The sequence below is a fragment of the Amphiura filiformis genome, chromosome 8 (genome assembly GCF_039555335.1).
Source record: "Amphiura filiformis chromosome 8, Afil_fr2py, whole genome shotgun sequence".
In the NCBI taxonomy this organism is placed as follows: Eukaryota; Metazoa; Echinodermata; class Ophiuroidea; order Amphilepidida; family Amphiuridae; genus Amphiura; species Amphiura filiformis.
In genome coordinates this window covers 55,049,289-55,069,261 of record NC_092635.1, presented here as the reverse complement: position 1 = coordinate 55,069,261, position 19,973 = coordinate 55,049,289, and the positions used below count along the sequence as shown (strand labels likewise).

Below are 19,973 nucleotides of genomic sequence, written 5' to 3'. Positions count from 1 at the left end.
AAACACACCACTCTTCGCCATACATACATTCTCCCAGCCACATTTCCCTAACATAATATGAAATTTAAAAAAAGAAGGAAATTTAATTAGGCAGAGGCGGGGCTCGAACCCACGCTGCAATGCGCCGCTATCACGTATACCATAATTATGACCAGCGCCTTAGACCGCTCGACCACGAAGGACTTGATAGAGTCATTGTGAAAATTTAAACATATAATATTAATAAATCGCAACTTCATTAGGCCTACTACATCATATTTTGGAATTTTATCTGCTTAAAATATTAATGTGTAGGCCTATTATAATAAAGCTACCATTATTTATATTGTTAAATACTCAAGCGCATAGAGACAATTAATACGAGGGTCCTATGAATAGGCCTACATACACAATACATAAAATCGATTTTGATATCGGCCACGTGCTCTGTTGTGCATGTGGTTTCGCAGATGGCGGAAGTTGTATTACTGAAGTGCATCCGAACTCCATTTTGAAGCAAATGCTTTTGACAAGGCATTGGATTGTTCCAGTTTGCATCCTAAATCCACATTAGACCCTAATTTTATTTACTGAAATCAAAAGATTAGATTATCATAACAACAAAACGGTAATCTTTTGTCGGGTCTAAATTACATTAAAAATTACAGTTTTACAGAATTAATTTTCACTTAATTCCAAAAAAAAAATAAGTATATAAGATTGAAATAAATTCTCTACCTTCTATACTAGATCAATTGTGACGCAAGTTGTTATCAAAAATTGTTGTGATAGATGTACAGTTAATATTCATATATTCCATTACCTATCTGATGGTACAGTTTTTACACAGAAAATATTTATTTGAAAAACCTGCCACTCGGCTTTTTCCGGAAAGGTCACAGGGTCGGTCGCCGTGACCTGTGCAATAATTACAATTAAAATCTTTGTTATTCTAACAGCAAGCGTTTCTAAAATGCAGTATGGCGAAATGTGGTGTAGTGTTAAAAGGGCATTTTGTGATCCACAGCACTGATCATCCCCCCACTTTTCTTTAAAAAAGTTGAGATTTTTTTATCACTGGATACCTCTGGCTACATAATGTTTATGTACAAAAAAATTCTTGCAGATTAATTCGTTTAGCAAAGATATCGTGAAATTTGAATTTTGTTCTGGTATACCATGATTGAAAATACAACACATTGTCTATGGGGCAGTGTAATACACATATTAATCATGCATTACTCGCAAACGCAAAATCGGAATCAACTGAAATTTTGGGAGTAAGCTTTTTTTGTGGATATCTACTGAAAAATGTCATAAACAGAGGATGCTAGGATCACAAAATACTCCTTTAAAAGTATTCTTTGTATGGTTTTGATGGAAATAAATTGAATTTAATGTAATTTTACACCACCGAGTTTGAAGTTGAGTTTATGAGCAAATGGTGAGTGTGTGATATACCTTCACAAAATCTTGTAATTTGGTATCAAAACAGTGTATATTCACACACTGTGGTAAATTATTTACATAGAGTTTATCAACGCTTGTTGATTATGAATCATTTATATTTATATGATACGGCCTTGGCAAATATTTGCTTTCAAAAATTGGCATTCACAAATCGTAAGTACATTGTATAGCTTTAAGGGTAGACCCGAAGTGTAAAGTTTGGTTTTGGTAGGGACGTGCGCTGAGAATTTGAAAGTGGACCCATAAATATACCAATTTTTCAAGAAATTTGGACCCATTGATATACCAAAAGTCAAAATTTTCGGCGAATTTAACCGAAATTGTCTTAGTTTTTACAAATTTTCCCAAAGTTTTGGGAAAATTTGGAAAATTTTTGCTAGATTATGGAAAAATTGGGCTATTTTCATATACCAAAATAGGAAAAGAAAAAAGGGGTCATTGATATACCAAGAGGCTGAAAATCGACCCATATTTGCGGCACGTCCCGTATGGTCATTTGTACTGAGTACCCCCGGGGTAGACACAGTATTGTTGGTTGAAGCAGCCAAAATATTCAGTGATGTTCATTCAGTGATCCCAGCAAATTGTCATTTGCTATTTTTGAAATGAAAAATTTGCTTGATTTGTTAAGGGCTGGGGTATGAGCGTTTGGACAGTATTTATTTTGGGACATTAGAGCACATCAGACATATCGAATTGCATTCTGAATACGAAGAATGTCATTCTGATATCAAATAATTTTGATTTTTGAAATTAGCAATTTAATGCACATTTTATGGCAAATCATTAAAATTGATATTTTTGATATTTAACAGTACTTGAAGTAAACTTTATAAATCTGATGATTTATACTTAAAGTGTATGTAGGTGGGATGAAAAGCCGATGATCAATTGAAAATTTTGACCTTCCGTATTGAAGATATGGCTTTTTTTCCCAAAACACCAAAAAATTAGGTCTTTTTGGGAAAAAAAATCCATATCTTCAATATGAAAGGTCAACATTTTCAATTGACCGTCGGCTTTTCCTCCCTGCTACATACACTTTAAGAATATATCATTAGATTTATATAATTTACTTCGAGGACTGTTATATATCAAAAATTTGAAAAATATCAAATTTTTATAATTTGTCATAAAATTTGTATTATATTGTGATTTTCAAAAATTGAAAATTATTTGATATCAGAAAGACATGCTTCGTATTCAGAATGCAATTCGATAGGTCTGAGGTGCTCTCATGTCCCACAAAAAATACTTTCGAAACGCAATAAACGCTCATTTTAGATGCCTTAATGAGTTATGTACGTTTTAGCCCTCTTTACAACATAACTCAAGAACCACAGGATCTACAAAAGTATGTCTGTAATATTTGTATTCTTCTACCCACTGGCACTCACTATGAAATTATCAATTCAATTTTGCCAGTGCTCATTACCATTCGCAAGATGATGTGAACTAACCTTAAAGAGAGATTATTGCATCATTTGCATGGCTAGCTTCCAACAACCAGCTGTTTTCCAGGATCTGTGGTTGAACAGAAGAAAATTCATCAACACCTGGTTTATTGTTTCAAATAAGGGACCGTTCACAAACACCAGGAACAAACTCTTGTAACCGGGTGGGGGGGCTAATGCAAATAGGGGTTCCTGAAAAAAAAAAAATGGTGGGGGCCTTTAAAAATATCATCTTAATTTTTCTTGTAGAACATGAGTTTACACTATTTTAAAAAAAGAGACCAGTAACTGTTGGATAACAAAACTATTTTTTCCTGAGGTCAAAAAAAAAAAAAGGAACTTACATTTTTCTCTGGTTACACAAGAGACTGGAAATGCAATGTAGTATGCAAGTTTTTGTGGGTTTTTTTGAGGGGGGATTTCCTGCATTATTTTAGGTCATTTGAAAAAAAACCACCTAATGTCTGTTTGTGTGTGTCTGTCAACAATTATGTAAGGCTTTTGGTTAAAATTTAATTTAAAATTTAAAATTTAATCTCACAAGAACAGTTCTCATCCAATTGCAACCAAGCTTGAGCCAAAGCTGCATTATGGGACTTTCAATGTTCATTTGAGGTCAACTTGTAAAATGGGCTGAAACAAGTGCTTCACAAAAATGAATGTGTGGTGTTCACTACCCATATCTTCAGACGACCTATCTGGGACCTATTTTTCAATCATTTTTGGATAATTCTTTAAAAATCAAAAAATTTCAGCACAATCATGTACATGTAAATGCGCATGAGCGACCAGAGACAAACCCTGTTTTTTTCTTGCTTTATTGCGGCAACTTGCAATGGATGCATACACATAATGTATAGATATTACAAACATACTGGCATGTTCATCTTTTGTGATGTTACATGTAAATACCAGAATCTTTTGTGAATGGTTACATCAATCCTTTCGATTTAAATAGTAGGCCTACATTCATTATTTGATCATTGATGGAAGTTATAGAATTTATTGATACCAGCTGTCGTTGTTGTGGATTTTTTTTTAGCTCAATTGTCATTGGATCATAATTATAATGCTATTCTGCGCGCTTGGTGTGTTGACCTTAAATATAATTATAATTCAGACAAATAAAAAATGTGCCACATCAGAGAACTATACTATGAAAATTGTTATACAGGGTGTAACAATAAAATTTGTACAATTTTGAAAATAGGATGAAACAAGTATGGCGCTTATTTTTTGGTTTGATATTAATATGACTATCAAGATAATTTCTTTAGCCACCAGTTAAACTTTGTTCCAATAAAACCGTAGGTATACAAGTGAAGATATAGCCAATTATGTAACCTAGTCTTAAAACCGCTTGGGCCACTTTTGTCTAAGTCTTACAAAAGTGACTGAATAGAGTTGAACCATGGACCAGTTGGTGGTGCTCTTATGATAGGTCGATTTAAACAATGGGGGTATTCGAAGTGGTAGAAATGATTACATAATAGCTAGAATATCTCCTTGAGTTTTTGAAAGTCACAATTAAGCACTGACATAACAAGCTCATTTACTAGAAATCGTGGCTGCAACTCAACACCTTCAACCCCAATTCACGTTGGAAGAGCGTATTTTTATGGTTGTGACATTCGGTAGTACATGGAGTCAAGCAGAAACCATAAGATTGTTTATAGCTCATTTTCCAAATTCACGTCTTCCTTCAAGGCATACAATTACATATAACTATGAGAAGTATGTGAAATTTCTTGACAGAAATGCTGGCAATAGTGGTCGCCCCAGCCCAGCTGAACTTAATTTCAAATTTGTATTGTTTTGTACTTATGGGTGCATGCAAAAAAACCAATGATATCTCAGGGATATGAGAAATTACTTATTTAAAAGAAAATTTGAAAGAAATTTCATGATTTCATTTATAGATTTTAAAGAAATATCATATAGTTCATGTTAATTATTTGAGGAAACACCACTTATAATTCTGTTGTGTCAGTTCTTTGATGTTCAATGCACGATACGCACAATCTACGCGGTTCAAACTTGATATACGCTAACATGGCAAAAGTGGCCCAACACGTTTACTGGACGATTTGATGAATTGGACGTAACTTTTGAACCCAAGCTAGTAAAGAAACCAAGTAAACATCTTCTTTTAGCCAAGGTATTACTGATTCTACTGCATATAACAGTTGTGCCGTAACTCTTTTAGTTTTTTTCAAGAGAAGTTAAAATGCAATTGTACAAATTTTATTGTTACACCCTGTATTTGATAACAACAACAACAACAAAATCACACTTATATAGTGCCTTTATGAAACACCTCAACGTCCTTTCCACATAGAATATACTAGAATACTTAACTTACAAATTAATACTACAACTAAATCATACAACTAAATACATACTGCAACTAAATACAACTATATTATGTACTAGTTAAAAGACAAAATGTATGTACAAGAATTAGATTTCCTTTTAAGATATCACACACATACACATGAAACGTATAATAAAGAAACCAATTATATAACCATGCACAGATTCAATACCCTCAGTCAGGGGGTGTCAAAGAAAACATTGGGGAATCCCCCCATGCATTTTGAGACAAAATTTATTTTTGAAGCAAAATTCACTGAAAATGTGCAACTGTTAACTTTGTCCAAAAATCGTAACATCGTGGGGACCGGGGTAGGGACTGGTCATACATTCAAGTATAAACCCAACTTGCAGTGTCGGTATAAAGACTAATATAGCATTTTCAGTTGATCTATGGGAAAATGCAAACTAGATATATTCTGAAAAGAACACCAACTACTAGAATTATGTTGATTATTTTATTATTCTAAATTCTATGATTTTTTAATATTTTGTTGATCAGGTTTTAGGTGGCCTATTCAACCCTGGTGATGGCCATATAGATCCATATTCAATGACACAGGCGTATGCTATAGGGGCCAGGAAGTATGGGGCCGATATCTATCAGAAGTCACCAGTCATTAGTCTAAAACAAAGAGCAGACGACACATGGGATGTAGAAACTGAACAGGGAACCATCCATGCCAAGAGAATAATAAATGCAGGAGGTAAGCAGAGTGAACACTTTGGGAAGGGGGGGGGTCAAGTATTGATTTGGATCATTAGCATACCCCCCCCCCCCCACTCCCCCTTGAACATATTTGCCCCTTCCTTCCCGCTGTGGCATGCTCGCCACTGAAACTATCCTAGGGGAATTATTATAGATTATTAGGTATTGTTTGACCATATGTGACAATTTTAATGAAACCTCTGTATAATTTGGTTCACCTCAAGTTCGGTAGTGACGTATGTGCGTATTTCGCTCACTGCAGTATCAAATCGTGCGCATAAAGTTAAACGCGCTGAGTGTACACATACGCATACAGGGGCGGTTTGTCAACTGCAACTGCAAACAAGAAGAGTCTTTCAAAAAAGACACAGTTCACGGATCAGGTGTATAGTAATTTGTTCTTTAACTTTCCATTTTCACATCTAACCTACTCTGCACTGATCTTACAATAAATTAGTGATTTGAGGCATAATGACTCCTACATCCTGACTCTGGCTATATAACTCTCCATCCAGCAAGAAACTCATTATCACTATCATAGCTTATTGAAATTCAATTAATATACCATGCAGATAATAACCTTGGCCCAATTATTATTTGGGATCCAATTTAGATAAGCAAACATTACTGGGTAGATAACAGGAATTAAGTTTTGTCAGTTGGAAGGAACTGAGTAAATCGCCTGTATCAAAATAGCAGTGTATTTTTCATATATGCAATAATATGCTCAGCCTTATCACAAAATAAACAATAGCATTGACTTTGCCCACCAATCAGTAAAGCCTATTATAATCATGTGATGGCTCAATCCAATAGTAAACATGCTTAGAAAAAAGGCAAAAAAATATTCCTGGCTGCCATTGTCTCAATACAAGATAAGATGTGCTAAAAAGTCCTCGTCATGTGGGGCCGGATTAGATAAAGGGATACAAACCTGGGTATGAGGCATTAGGAATTATTTCCTAGCCTCATAACAACAGGTTGATGGGCTACAATAGTTATTCAAGACACAGTGTATGTAAGGGATAAACTGTGCATATGAGATATGGGTTCAAGTGGGGGAAATGTTCACTGCCGTGAACAAAAAGCATTGATGTCACTACCAAACTTGGAGGTGAATCAAATTATAGAGCAGGGACATTTCAAGGCTCAAAGTGATAAGGACGTAAATAGCCCTCAAATTGCGCTAAAGAGCCCTATTGAAATATATTTGTATAGTGGCACCATCGATTACTGAAGTTCAATGACACGAATAACAATTTGGTCATCACCATTGAGAGCAGACATTAACAGAGATGCCACTTTTTAGATTTTAACCTGAATTCAGGTTTTTTTAGTCCAAATTCCTGTGTTTTTATTTATTTTCAGCCTGTGTTGGGGCTTTTTGGCCTTCGTTCAGGTTTTTCTCACCAGCAGGTTTTTTGAGTGAAACATGAGTGGCATCGCTGCATTAAAAGAATGCAAATCAGGATTGTACTTTTCTGATCCTTGAACAATTTTTGAGTAGTGGATGTGTAAGAAATTAAAATTACAAACAGATTTTGATCATAACTGTATCTCAAAAAGGTCTTTGACACTAGTTGCAGATATATGGTAATAACTTGTGCCTATTGTGAAAGCTACTTCAAGTATTGAATGTCCTATATCAGATCTATTTGTCAATATTGTGGGGTATTGAGAAGACTACTTGTTCAAATAAATTTATCTTGTATTTATTTGCATTTTTGATCAGAGACAATGGAACTCGTTAGTAAAACTTGTCCATTCCAGCTTGATTGCGTTAATCGCAGGTTATCAAAGTCAGTCATTTTGTTTTGAATGGTGTTATGGGTGATTTTATCAGGATAAAGATGAACTAGACTGGATTGCTTGCATGCATTGTGACATTGTTGGCAAATAATTATCTTGTACTTATTTAAACAATTGAACAGACACTCAGAACTTGCTCATTCTAGCGTGGTTGAGTTGAAGGCCGTTCAGTGATGTCACCGAAAGTACAGAAAAATTAAAATTGTTTATAAAGTGCTTAAAAATAAAGAATAAGTCATTAAATTGTCATTAGGTAGTTTTGAAATGAAAAAATTGACAAAAAATGAAGAAAACAGCAATATTGACAAAGGTTGGAAATCCCATAGAGAAATTGCAATTTCATGTAAAATGTTGTATTTTGTCTTTAATGCATGGTTTTTGGCTTAACCAGGCTATGTTAGCACAACTACAATGAGGGGTGGTGCAATAATTATGTGTACCCCCCGGGGTGAATTATAGGGGGGCAAAGATTTTTGGCAGGCCAGAAGGGGGCAAGCATTTTTGGCAGGTCAAAAGGGGGGGTCAAGCAATTTTTGGCAGGTCGAAAGGGGGGGCAAGCAATTTTTGGCACAGATATTTTGGGTACCGTTTCTACATTACGCCCTAAAAAGGCATAGGAAAACGTTAGGAACACATTCAAATATGCAAAATTTCCTGCTCGCTGCGGTCGCATTATATGATAAGACAATTTAAGGTTTTAAATTTGGGTTCCCCAAAATCTTGCATGTGTAAGGGGGGCAAAGATTTTTGGCACGCGTCAAAAGGGGGGGGCAATGGTTTTTGGCACGTCAAAGGGGGGGCAAAGATTTTTTGTCACGTCCAAAAGGGGGGCAAGCGATTTTTGGCAGACCATTTTGAGAATTCACCCCCAGGGGTACACATAATTATTGCACCACCCCTGATCTATGATGACACTGACTAATGTACCAAAATCTGAATTTTGATGATTTTTACCATTCTCCAGATGAGCAAATCACTGAATGGGCCTTTAATCACAGGTCATTAAAGTCAGTGCTTTGGATTTGGACCGTGTTATGTAATAGGGCTCATATATGAGGAAAAAGATAAAAGTAAGATGTTTCGCTGGATAAATGCTGAATTTGCATGTTACAATGTTGGCAAATAAATTGGTGTATCATGTGACATGATCAAGGAAATGAAAATGTATCATGTGACATGACCAATTGAACAAATTACAATATACTGAAAATCCAGATGAACTTTACTTATATTCCTGACAGGGGTATGACTCTTGGGTAAATATTTTACAGTAAAAACACGATGACAAACATTCAGATTCTGTAAAATCAACACTTTTTGGTGCTCTTTTCCAAAAAAATTGGGGTAATTTTTTTTTAACTCTTTGACAATTTGTATTGAATTTTGCCCAAAATTTTATTTTGGGTATATTTAGTTGATGGGTCCAAATTTCTTGAAAAATTTGTCATAGTGATGTTTTCACTTGCAAATTCTCAACAGCACCTCCCTACCAAATGAGTATCCCCCTGTCTGATTCCTGAGGTACAACTACTTTGTGCTGTAGAAACATCGAAAATATCATTCTATCATATCCTAATATCAGGGTTATGATTTGTCTGGATTTTTCCAGATTTTGTGGATTTTTTTGTGACCATAATTTACGCAATTTATTGATTTTCAGCCCGTTTTAGGGTATTTTTGCCCAATTTCACGCTGTTCTTCTTGATTTTTTTTTACTATTTTCTGGCTATTTCACAAGCTTTGAATCAATATGTTCCATCCCCGGGGTTCCATCATTATATTATCAATCATTTCTGAAAGTTCCTGTGTTGCCCACACTGAAACCAAGATAAACCTACTTGGAGTATGAAACTACCCTTAGATATTCTGTTGTTTTTTGCTGCATATGTGCCTGTATTTCAAATTCAAAAGCACAGAAATAGAAGTGGCTCAGACCAGGGACAGATCATGTCACATTTATGATGCATTGGAATCAATGTTGCATTGCAACAGACTTGTATTAAGTCTAAAGCAACTATACCATGCTGCAGTAAACTCCCATGACACACCCACAACACACCTCCTTGGCTATTTACAATGAATAGAGTAGTGCATACACATAAGCTCACATAGAACTGCATGGATACACAGTAATGGATCCAGGGTCTATGAATTAAAGTTTCAAGGACATGACTGGCCATATCAAAAACTTTTTGTGCACAAGCTCAGAGTATAGTATCAATGAGTGGAAGAACTACATGTTTATGTAATTTTTTTACAGTCTTGAAACCTTTTATTATAAAAAGGAAAATGTTTTAAGCTATTGTAAAGTATAGTCTCAGATTAGGCAAAAAAAATAATAGACAAAAATTGGGAGGGTCGGTAGGTCGATCCTTTTTTTTTTTTTTTTTTTTCCTTTTTTTTTTATGGACTCTTCCTCCATTTTGGAAAGGCTATAAATATTTACAAATTCTTGATCATTTTACATTAATTAAGACAATTGTGTGTTTTTGGACAGAATTTAAGTGGAAATACTTCTTATTTTTAATCATATATGCATTTAATAAATGAAATGAGTGAATAAAAAATATAAAATGTCCTTGATACTGTCCAAATTTAAGGTTTCGTTTAAAAAAGTGATTGAAAAAAAAACCAACCCAAGATTTCAGATTTTTTGGGTCGGTCTCTGAGGGCAACCAAACATATTTATTATTTTTTTAACCTTATATCACATATTGATTCTGTTGCAAGGTTCAATATAAATATGTAGCCTTTTAATACCCTTTTTAAGGGTGTATGATATATTGTAGGTCGAAGCAGCAAAAAAAATGTAGTTCACAGCATCTTGTGAATGGTAGTGAGCTTTAACAAAAATTGCATTGCTCAATTCATAGCCAGCGTGTAGAAGAATTCAAATTTCACAGAAGTATATGATTTGTAGAATGAACTTTTGCAAAACACCAAAGTGTTTATTTTTCAATAATATTGATTCAGATAATGAAAATCAATTTTTTTTTTGGCTGCTTTGACCAACAATACCTCATATAACCTTAATACCAGCAGACACACTAGTTGATTAATTATGTAACATGATCAAGGGGAATGATTCGAAGTTTTTACACCATTTTCTGGCCGTTTACTATTGCTATATTTTGATGCATATCCCATCATAATCGGACATTTGGTTACTGAGTTATGAGCAATTTATCAATGGCTGAAAACAAAACAAATTTGAACATGTTTTTGCCAATATCTCAAAAACAAAATCAACAAAATTTGACTCATTCCCTTGATTATGTCTCATATTTATATGTACTAGCGGGTACCCGCGCTTCGCGCGGGCCCCCGCTAGATGAGTAAACGGGAGCGGTTAGTAAACGGGAGCGGTTAGCATAAACGATGGAAAATGGTAATCATGACAATTTGTATCGATTTAACAGCTCAATTATTAGGGCCTAATCGGCCAGTGATGTGGTACAATAATTCTTGCCTCCATTTTGCAAACGATTTCCTTTAGCATAATGTTTTGTGAAATTTTTGTACCAAACACCCTTTTGACTTATTTTTTCTTTGTCATTCCTTTTTTCTTTCAGTTTCTCTCTATTTTCTTTCTTTCCCGTAGTGGGGCGCGAAGCACATAGAAAAAAAAAGGGGGGAGGTTGTTCAGTTCCCCCGCATGGAGTCTGATTAGGAGTGTGAAGGAGCAAATTTTTCCCGTGAATCCCCCTTTCTTTCTGTCTTTCTTTCGTTGTCTGTCTTTCTTTCTGTCTGTCTGTCTTTCTGTCTTTCTTTGTCTTTCTTTCTTTCTTTCTTTCTTTCTTTCTTTCTTTCTTTCTTTCTTTCTTTCTTTCTTTCTTTCTTTCTTTCTTTCTTTCTTTCTTTCTTTCTTTCTTTCTTTCTTTCCTGTATACATATGTACATGGGTGACATCCCGCTATCTCTAAGGACCGCTATCTCTAAGGTTCGCTATCTCTAAGGTTCGCTATCACTAATGTGTAAAGTCTATGGAGATCAGAATCCCGCTATCTCTAATAGAACAAAGGGTTCGCTATACCTAAAAAAAGGTCCGATGAGGTTAATCATAAACCCACATGTACAGGTTACGGTTCGCTATTTCTAAGGACCGCTATCTCTAATTTTAAAAAAGGTCCGCTATCTATACCTTATTTAAAATTAGAGATAGCGAACCTTATTTAAAATTAGAGATAGCGAACCTTAGAGATAGAGAACCTTATTTAAAAGTAGTGATATTGAACCTTAGGAATACCGAACCTTTTTCAAAATTAGTGATCTCGAACCTTAGGTATAGAGGACCTTTTTCGTAATTAGTGATAACGAACCTTAGGGATAGCGAACCTTAGAGATAGCGGTCCTTAGAAATAGCGAACCGTCACCTGTACATGTGGGTTTATGATTAACCTCATATTTGGCCATACTAAAAAGTGCCTATTTTTGCGGTCTTCGTGCGAATTTGTTCCACTTTTGCACGCATGTATGTGGCCGTTTCTTTCTTTCTTTCGTTCGTTCGTTCTTTCTTTTAAATTTCTTTCTGTTTCATCAAGTAGGTCTATACTATAGCAACATTGGGTTTCAAGAAGGTTGAGTTACATAGGTGTAACTTCAGGTGGTGGGGTGGGGGAAATGGTAATTATGGCAATTGGTATCGCTTTTACCAGCCCAATAACGCGTGTTTGCATATTAGAATTTGACCAAAACACAAATCCATTTTGCGTATTTTTGGTAGGCCATACCTTTTTTTTAACTTCTTTCTTTCCATTTGTCACTTCCCCTTCCTTCCTTTCATGATTTTCTTTCTTTCTTTCTTTCGTTCGCTCGTTCTTTGTTTTCTTTGATCTCTTTTCGACACATCCTTCCGTCCTCACTTTCTTTCATTCCTACCCTTTCCCACCATTTATTTATTTATTTCTCGCCAGGGCTCCTTGTCATTAAAGCTTTCTTTCCTTTCATTTCTTTCTTTCTTATTTTCCTTCGTTCTCAGTCCTTCTATCTCTCTTTACTTTTGCTCACATCATTTCTTTACTTATTTCTCATTTTCCCTCTCTGTGTCTTTTTTTCCCTTCTATCTATATCTCTTACGTTAGGTTTTTCTTTCCCTTTCTCCTACTCTGTCTTTCTTCCTCTCTAGGCCTACTCAAGTTATAGTCAAACGCATCAAAACTCAAAATTTATTTTCAAATTACAAATTTACATACCTTTAAATCAGTTGCGTGTAGCGTGATATGGACAGGCATGTGCCTCCGATCGATCTGAAAATTTAGAAAATTCCACAGGAAAATTGTCGAAAAACTGCGACCATCAAGCCCCCCCATGGTCGGTGACCCCTTCAATATGATGACATAACTGCTTAAAATCTTCTAACGGTAATAGCATTTACTGTCGCAATTTTAAGATCGTGCCATTTTTTGCGTCTTGAGGTTGACGCGTGCTCGCTCGCTGGGTTGCTATGCGTGTGTGCGTATTAATGTGCGTAGGCCTATAGCATGGCAACGACATGACGGGCCACCATTGGCTGATCCACCAAATTAATCCAAATAATTATTTGTATTTATTAATTTATCTATTTATCTATGCAATTACCATTCATCTGGAAACGCTAGAACTTATTTATTTATCTATTTATTAATTTATTTGTCATCTATAATCTCTGACATGATACCGATGAATCGATCAGTTCCTCTTCAAAGTATCGATTATCGGCAAGTTCCTCTTTAATAGTATAGATGTTTAAAATATATGATATAGGCATATAAAATATATGGAGGCAAAAAAGAGATTTTTTTTTAAACTCTTTTAATATTAAATTCACTATTGTATCATAATTTTAATAGGTGTTCATTATTGTATCATAATTGTAGTAGTTGTTGTGAACATGTCACTGAAAATAAATCACTATTTAGGGCTTGGTCATATATTAATATGGATATATTGTGTGTTTTTACAGGCTTTTGGTGCCAGGAGATTGGTCGTCAAGCAGGTATTGAGCACCCAATGATAGCCATTCATCATCAGTATGCCGTCACATCAACTATACCCGAGGTGGCTGCCCTCAAGTCTGAACTACCAGTCGTCAGAGATCTGGAAGGGTCTTATTACCTGCGTCAAGAGAGAGACGGATTGTTGGTAGGACCCTATGAGAAGCCACATAGGATGAGGCTACAAGATAGTTGGGTGGAGGATGGCGTTCCACCAGGTAGGTTTACTACTTAATGCTCTGCGTGCTAGCCATGCGCTTCAATGGAAAAAGTTCAAGTTTTGAAATATTTTCTCAAAATATCAAGAGCTATCTTAAGAACTACTGAATCAATACTAGGCTTGTTTGTACTCATTTTAATGCATTTTTCATGCTGATTCCAAATATGGTAATGAAAATTTACATTTCTGAAATTTTTAATTTTTTTTAAAACTTGTCGTCTGCAGTCGACACCCGCGTGAAGAGAGTTAATTTATACTCCATGGTAGAGGAACTCTTCTAAGAAGGGGTAAAGCAGGGAGGTTGGATCATATAAGATGCAACTTCATGAGTTGTTGGATAAAAATGGTGTTCTACATGAACCACATAGGTTTATTCCTGATTCACATACTGGGACTGTATTCCCCTATTTTGGGGTAAGCATGAAAGTAATAACCCTCGGAAATACTAGTTGATAGGTGCCTTTGGGTGCAGAAAAGACCAAACCGTAGAAATCCATCTATAAGGGACGAAAGTCATACACCCTCCACAAAAGTCATACACCCTCCACAAAAAACATACACCCACCACAAAAACATTCAAATAGATTGGCTTTACAATAATGCACACTTGTACAATAATAATATTAGCTCAAACTCCAAATAATGCTTTTGTGGAGCATGTCTGCCTTTCATCATAAAACACTCATTTAGAGGCATATGCTCGGCTTCACTCAAAATCCTTAACTTTTCTGCAATTTTTTTTGTACCCCATATTCTGCTAGTTTCTGTGAACAGCTGGTCATTTTTCATACAGACCCCTTCACCTGTTTACTCTATAACCTCAACTTTTTTTCTCAAATTAATCATCCAAAAACCCTATTGTTTTTGAAGAATTTGACTATTTTGCACCAAACGACCGTACGTTTTGTAGTTTGTTCCTGGTGTCGAAAGTCTAAAAACAGTGAGTAATTTTGGAGTTGTCAATCAGAAAATCTATTTAATTTTAATCTAGAATCCTATAAATGAAATCTATTTTTATTGTTTTAATTAGTTTTCATTATTTATGCAGGTAGTAATAACTAGTATTCAAATGAATTAATAGCTTATTTTGTTTTCATTAAAGCACATAAGGTATTTTTAGCATGTAATTTATAGCTGATTGTTCATCAAACATTCAATTCTGTCATCAATGGAAGAAAATCATAATGTAATAAAAATTCCCTTTAAAAGGGAAAGCCAGCCTCAATGTAGAAGAGGTCTTGTAATTAGTTTTGGTCAATGTGAAAGGCATTTTTAGGATCACGCTTACATCTACATGACAGTCCACCAAACCATCAACGATGAGAACATGCACACTGAAACAGCAGAAAACATTAATTCCTAATCTCATGTCAACTCTTTTAATTCATTACATGTACTCCAAATTGTTCTGGTCTGTTTGTTTTGTTGTTGTTGTTGTTGTCGTTGGGTTTTTTTGTCTTTTCAGCTTTTTACCCACGATATCTCAATTTCCAATTTTGTAATACCAGAACTTACGAACTCAATATCTTCGCTTAGGAATGTCCGATTTCACTGCTTTCGATATATACACTGCCGGTTTGAGTTAACTTACATGTACATTTTATTTTAAAATAACTTAATTAATTCGCAATGTATAGTTTAAGCCTACTATATTATAATAGATAGTGGCCAGCACATTTATAAAGGACTGGTTACTCACTACAATCTTCACTCTTAAACTGTGTTTTTCTGAATGTGCTGATCATGTTGATTGCTAGTCGGAAACTCCTCATGAAGCTATGGACATGGCATCTTACATACTCCATTCTATAACAGTCTGCCTAGTGCCTTGTGTGTTTTCTCTTCAATCATTTTGTTGAATGTAATTTTATGAATCAAATAGTTATGTGTCATTTTATTTATAATAAAGAAGTTATTAAATTAATAAAGTAAGACAATTTATTTATCTATAAGTGCATGTCAAATGAGGTACATTGTTCAATACTATATGCATAAATTATGCCCATATTATAGCTAGGCCCTAAAAACTTTATTTTGCATCGGATTTTTCCCGTTGAAAAGACAAAACTGATGTTTATGATAGCAACCATTTCATCAATAACATTTTGAGTCATTTTTATCCATAAAACGACACAGGATATGATAGATAACTACTTTCACATCAATATGGTCCATATGATCACAGATTGTTGAGAATCTGTGATATGATCCGGGATATGATGAAGATTTTGATTCTATAGATCTGTTATCAACATGATATCACGCTGTTCAGTGGTCAAGGAGTAAGGACCCCGGTCAAGGACACTGATATGACATCATAGGTGATGTCAGATTTTCTTCTGCTGACCATATGATGCTATATATATTAACTATTATTGTTACATTTAGGCGTTTAAACTTTTAAAGTCATAATTAATTAGTTCAAACATAACTTTGGTAATACTCACTGCGTTTTACGCTCGTTGAAACGGCAAAACATACTTACTTTTCCTAACAAATCGAATTAAAATATTTTTAAAAAAATTTAACCACAAAAAGTAATAAAAAAAAATCATTCCAATACCACTAAAATATAATCTCTTGAGTAAACTGACCCCAAACCTGAAACAGGTACCAGCCCCGAATGGGCTGGCGAAAAAAAAACAAGCAAAATACAAATTCAGACAAAAATGGCCAGATTATGTACCAAGGTCAATCCAAATTATCAAAAGAGTGAAAGACTGGCAAGATCAATTATTGGTCTGATTTCTTCTTTATAATTCAGAGCCAAATAGTAATATAATACAGTGACATAGGCGAGTTAAGTAGCAAAATAGGGTAAATTCATGGTTCAAAGCAGTTTTCAATTGTGAAGAAACAACTTTCCAGGATGTGAAAAATTCAAAAAGAAAAAAAAAAAAAAAGCAATTTCCAAAATTAGCGTCCCCAATCTTTTGTCCGTGGTGAACGTGTTTCCTGATTTTGAAGGTGAAGGTCAGTTGAGATAATGTATTTATTTATTTGTCCAATGCCTGAGGTCCAATGGTGCAATAAAGCTTAACTCTCTACAACAAATTTTCTTTAAAAATTCAAAAATTTCAGAAATGTACATTTTTATGTCCATATTTGGAATCAGCATGAAAAGTCCATTACAATGAGTACAAACAAGCCTAGTATTGGTTCAGTGGTTCTTAAGATAGCTCATGATATTTTGAAAAAATATCTCAACTTTTTATGTTGAAGCCTAGGCTATATGTTGAAGCAGGCAGAGCATTAAAACAATTAAATGAGAAAGCACACTGAAAACATAATTTCAAAAAGGGTCAATAGTTTATATTCTATTAATATATAAACATGCTCATCAGTCAGTCATAGAAACAGTTCTGTAACTCCAATATGTTTATAAATGCATTCATAGTTTGACCTTTGAATGTGTTGGGGACAAAAACTCATTCTCCATGCCTTGAGGTCAAATTGTGTGCTGTGATTGTATTTGGAAATCATTGGCCTTTGCCATGGGATATGAGACTGTTCTCCTGTCACGTTCGCAAAATCTAACAGGAATGGGCACAACAGGAGGTGGATTCACATTGACCTGTCCATCTGTCGTACATGGTTATACTTAATATTTTAACACAATTGCCATGTTATGCTTCATAGCAACCAATTTTCATGTGGGTTATGGGCACATTGTATGCCAAGAACAATATTTTTATTTATTGAATAACTTGTACCATAGGCCTTTGTGCATAATTATACATTAGAATTAGGACAAATGCACACACATAATAGTCGTGTTCACATTTTGAGTTACACCCGGCGTAAACTTACGCTAACATTGATCAAAATTCCACAAATATTTTCCCTACTCCTACCAAGGTCGTGTCCACACTAGCCTACTCCTAGCACTACGCCAATTAGTTCCACCAAGCATTCACTTCTGGTCGGCGTAAACATTGGCTATACTTCCGGTGTTTCTGTGACCTTTATCAACCGCGCAATATGTAATTTCTTAGTTCCGACTAACAAAAGGTCATACTTACACCGGGTGCCAGGAGTAGCAGTGTTCAATTGCAACTTACGCCTGGCGGAGGTTACACCCAGCTCGCTACTCCTGACTTTTGTCAGGAGTAAATCGTCGGACGTACGCCTGGCGGAACTTACGCTGACCATTGTTCACACTGCACCTACTCCTAGCAGCGCCTACCGCTACTCCTAGCAACTTACGCCGATCAAGTTCCGCCGGGCGTACGTCCGACAATGTGAACACGACTAATGGCAGTTGAGGTTGGATTAAGCATTTCCTTTCTCTCTTGACCCAAAAGGCTGATGGTAAAATTGTCAAGGTCGCTTGATTGTTGGGAGTGGTCTTCTGCTTCTTGTTCTTTATCTTTAAATATGTTTCTCACTTCTCTTTCTATAGGCCAGCATCAGCATGCTTTTATAGGATTTTTAGTCAGGCTTGAACATTTTGTTTGAGCCAGGTCCCATCAGGACCCGCGTGTGTCGATCTCCACACAGCAAAAAATAGATTAAAAAAATATATGCATATTTTGTTTTGAAAATTTATGTGAAGAATTTCAAAATCGTTTAAATTTAAAATACTAGAATTGTAATAATGATATAGTTTAATGGGGTAAACATGGGGTATAGCCCCTCCCAAGACATGCAAGAGCAAGTGCATTATGTTTATACGCTTGCTCAGTGCGAATTACATGCAAATGTTATTACAAGTTGCACATATGCATTTTATGTGGGATTTTTTATTTTACATGTATATTATAGAGGGCGCTATGATCTCATTTTTAGCAATTCTAAAGAATGAAAGGAGCTAAAACAAATGTTGTATTTTCTATAAATTTTTGCATGGGGTGAAGATGCAATATACTGTGAAACATGAAATGCAGTAGCATAGCCTGGGGGTTGAGTGCCCCCTGATGAAAAATGAAAGAAAAAAGTAAGTGCCCCTCTGACAAAAATGAAAGAGAAAATCTGGAAGGCAAAGAAAAAGGGGCAAGGAGCCCCTTTTACACCAAAATTCACCCAATCATGGGCCAAAATAGTGTTAAATACAAAAATGTTACGCACTTCGCCCCAATAAAGCCTTTATGGAAGCTCGAAGACATGATGGGCTGGTTTCTCGAAGCATGGCTAGTGATCAGACTTCATAAGCCATCAGGCTTAAGCTCAATTAGTCCTATATACCAGTGCTTACAATTTCACATCACACATCATAAATCAATAAAATTAATCCACATTGGTAGGACTAGCCTACTGGCTTAGGACGCCTGACCACTAGCCAATCTTCAAGAATCAGACTGTACAGTCTCTGTAAAAAACAAAACTAGTCATATATATTGTATGATGCAACTGCAATTTTTTTTTTGTCTGTGCCCCCGGAATTTAATTTTGCCCCCTGACCAAGAAAGCTGGCTACACCCCTGATGAAATGTTTCTGAGCATGAAAACTTTGCGCATTTCACATGTGACATTGATTTTAGAAATGTTCATGCCTACATATTTCCTTGTTCCTACAGGCCTTTAAGAAAATATATCAATTTTGTGATAATCATAAATATTTATTAATTTTCCCCATTTAGGTTTTGGTAGAGAATTATTTGAAAGTGACTTGGAAAGAATCAGTGAGCATCTTGAGATGGCGATGCATCGAGTGCCGGTATTAGCTAAAGGAGATATACAGAGTGTCATCAGTGGACCCATTACCTACTCCCCTGATGTCTTGCCATTAGTAGGACCAAATCTAGAGAGGAGAAACTATTGGGTAGCAGGAGGAACTGGGTGAGATGACTACACTTAATACTATTCCCAATTTCAAAATAATACAGGTTGACAATATTAACAAGGATAAAAAAAAATTCTGAGGTTTTTTTCAAAGCTGGATAAATTTGTACATATTAATTACTTTTGCTTCTATTGAACAGCTAGCAATGCATGTTAATTCAGTATGGTTGTTCAATAGAAGCAACAGTAATTAATTTGTACAACTT

General features: G+C 35.2%; 1 protein-coding gene across 1 annotated transcript in view; it reads left to right on the top strand.

Annotated features, from left to right (window-relative positions):
- The window catches only part of LOC140159232 (dimethylglycine dehydrogenase, mitochondrial-like), a 52,212-nt gene that overhangs the window by 11,062 nt on the left and 21,177 nt on the right, over positions 1-19,973 (top strand). The window contains exons 5-7 of the mRNA XM_072182639.1: positions 5,779-5,983; positions 13,736-13,984; positions 19,566-19,764. Coding sequence (XP_072038740.1) covers positions 5,779-5,983; positions 13,736-13,984; positions 19,566-19,764 — 653 coding nt within the window. The remainder of the gene's footprint in view (positions 1-5,778; positions 5,984-13,735; positions 13,985-19,565; positions 19,765-19,973) is intronic.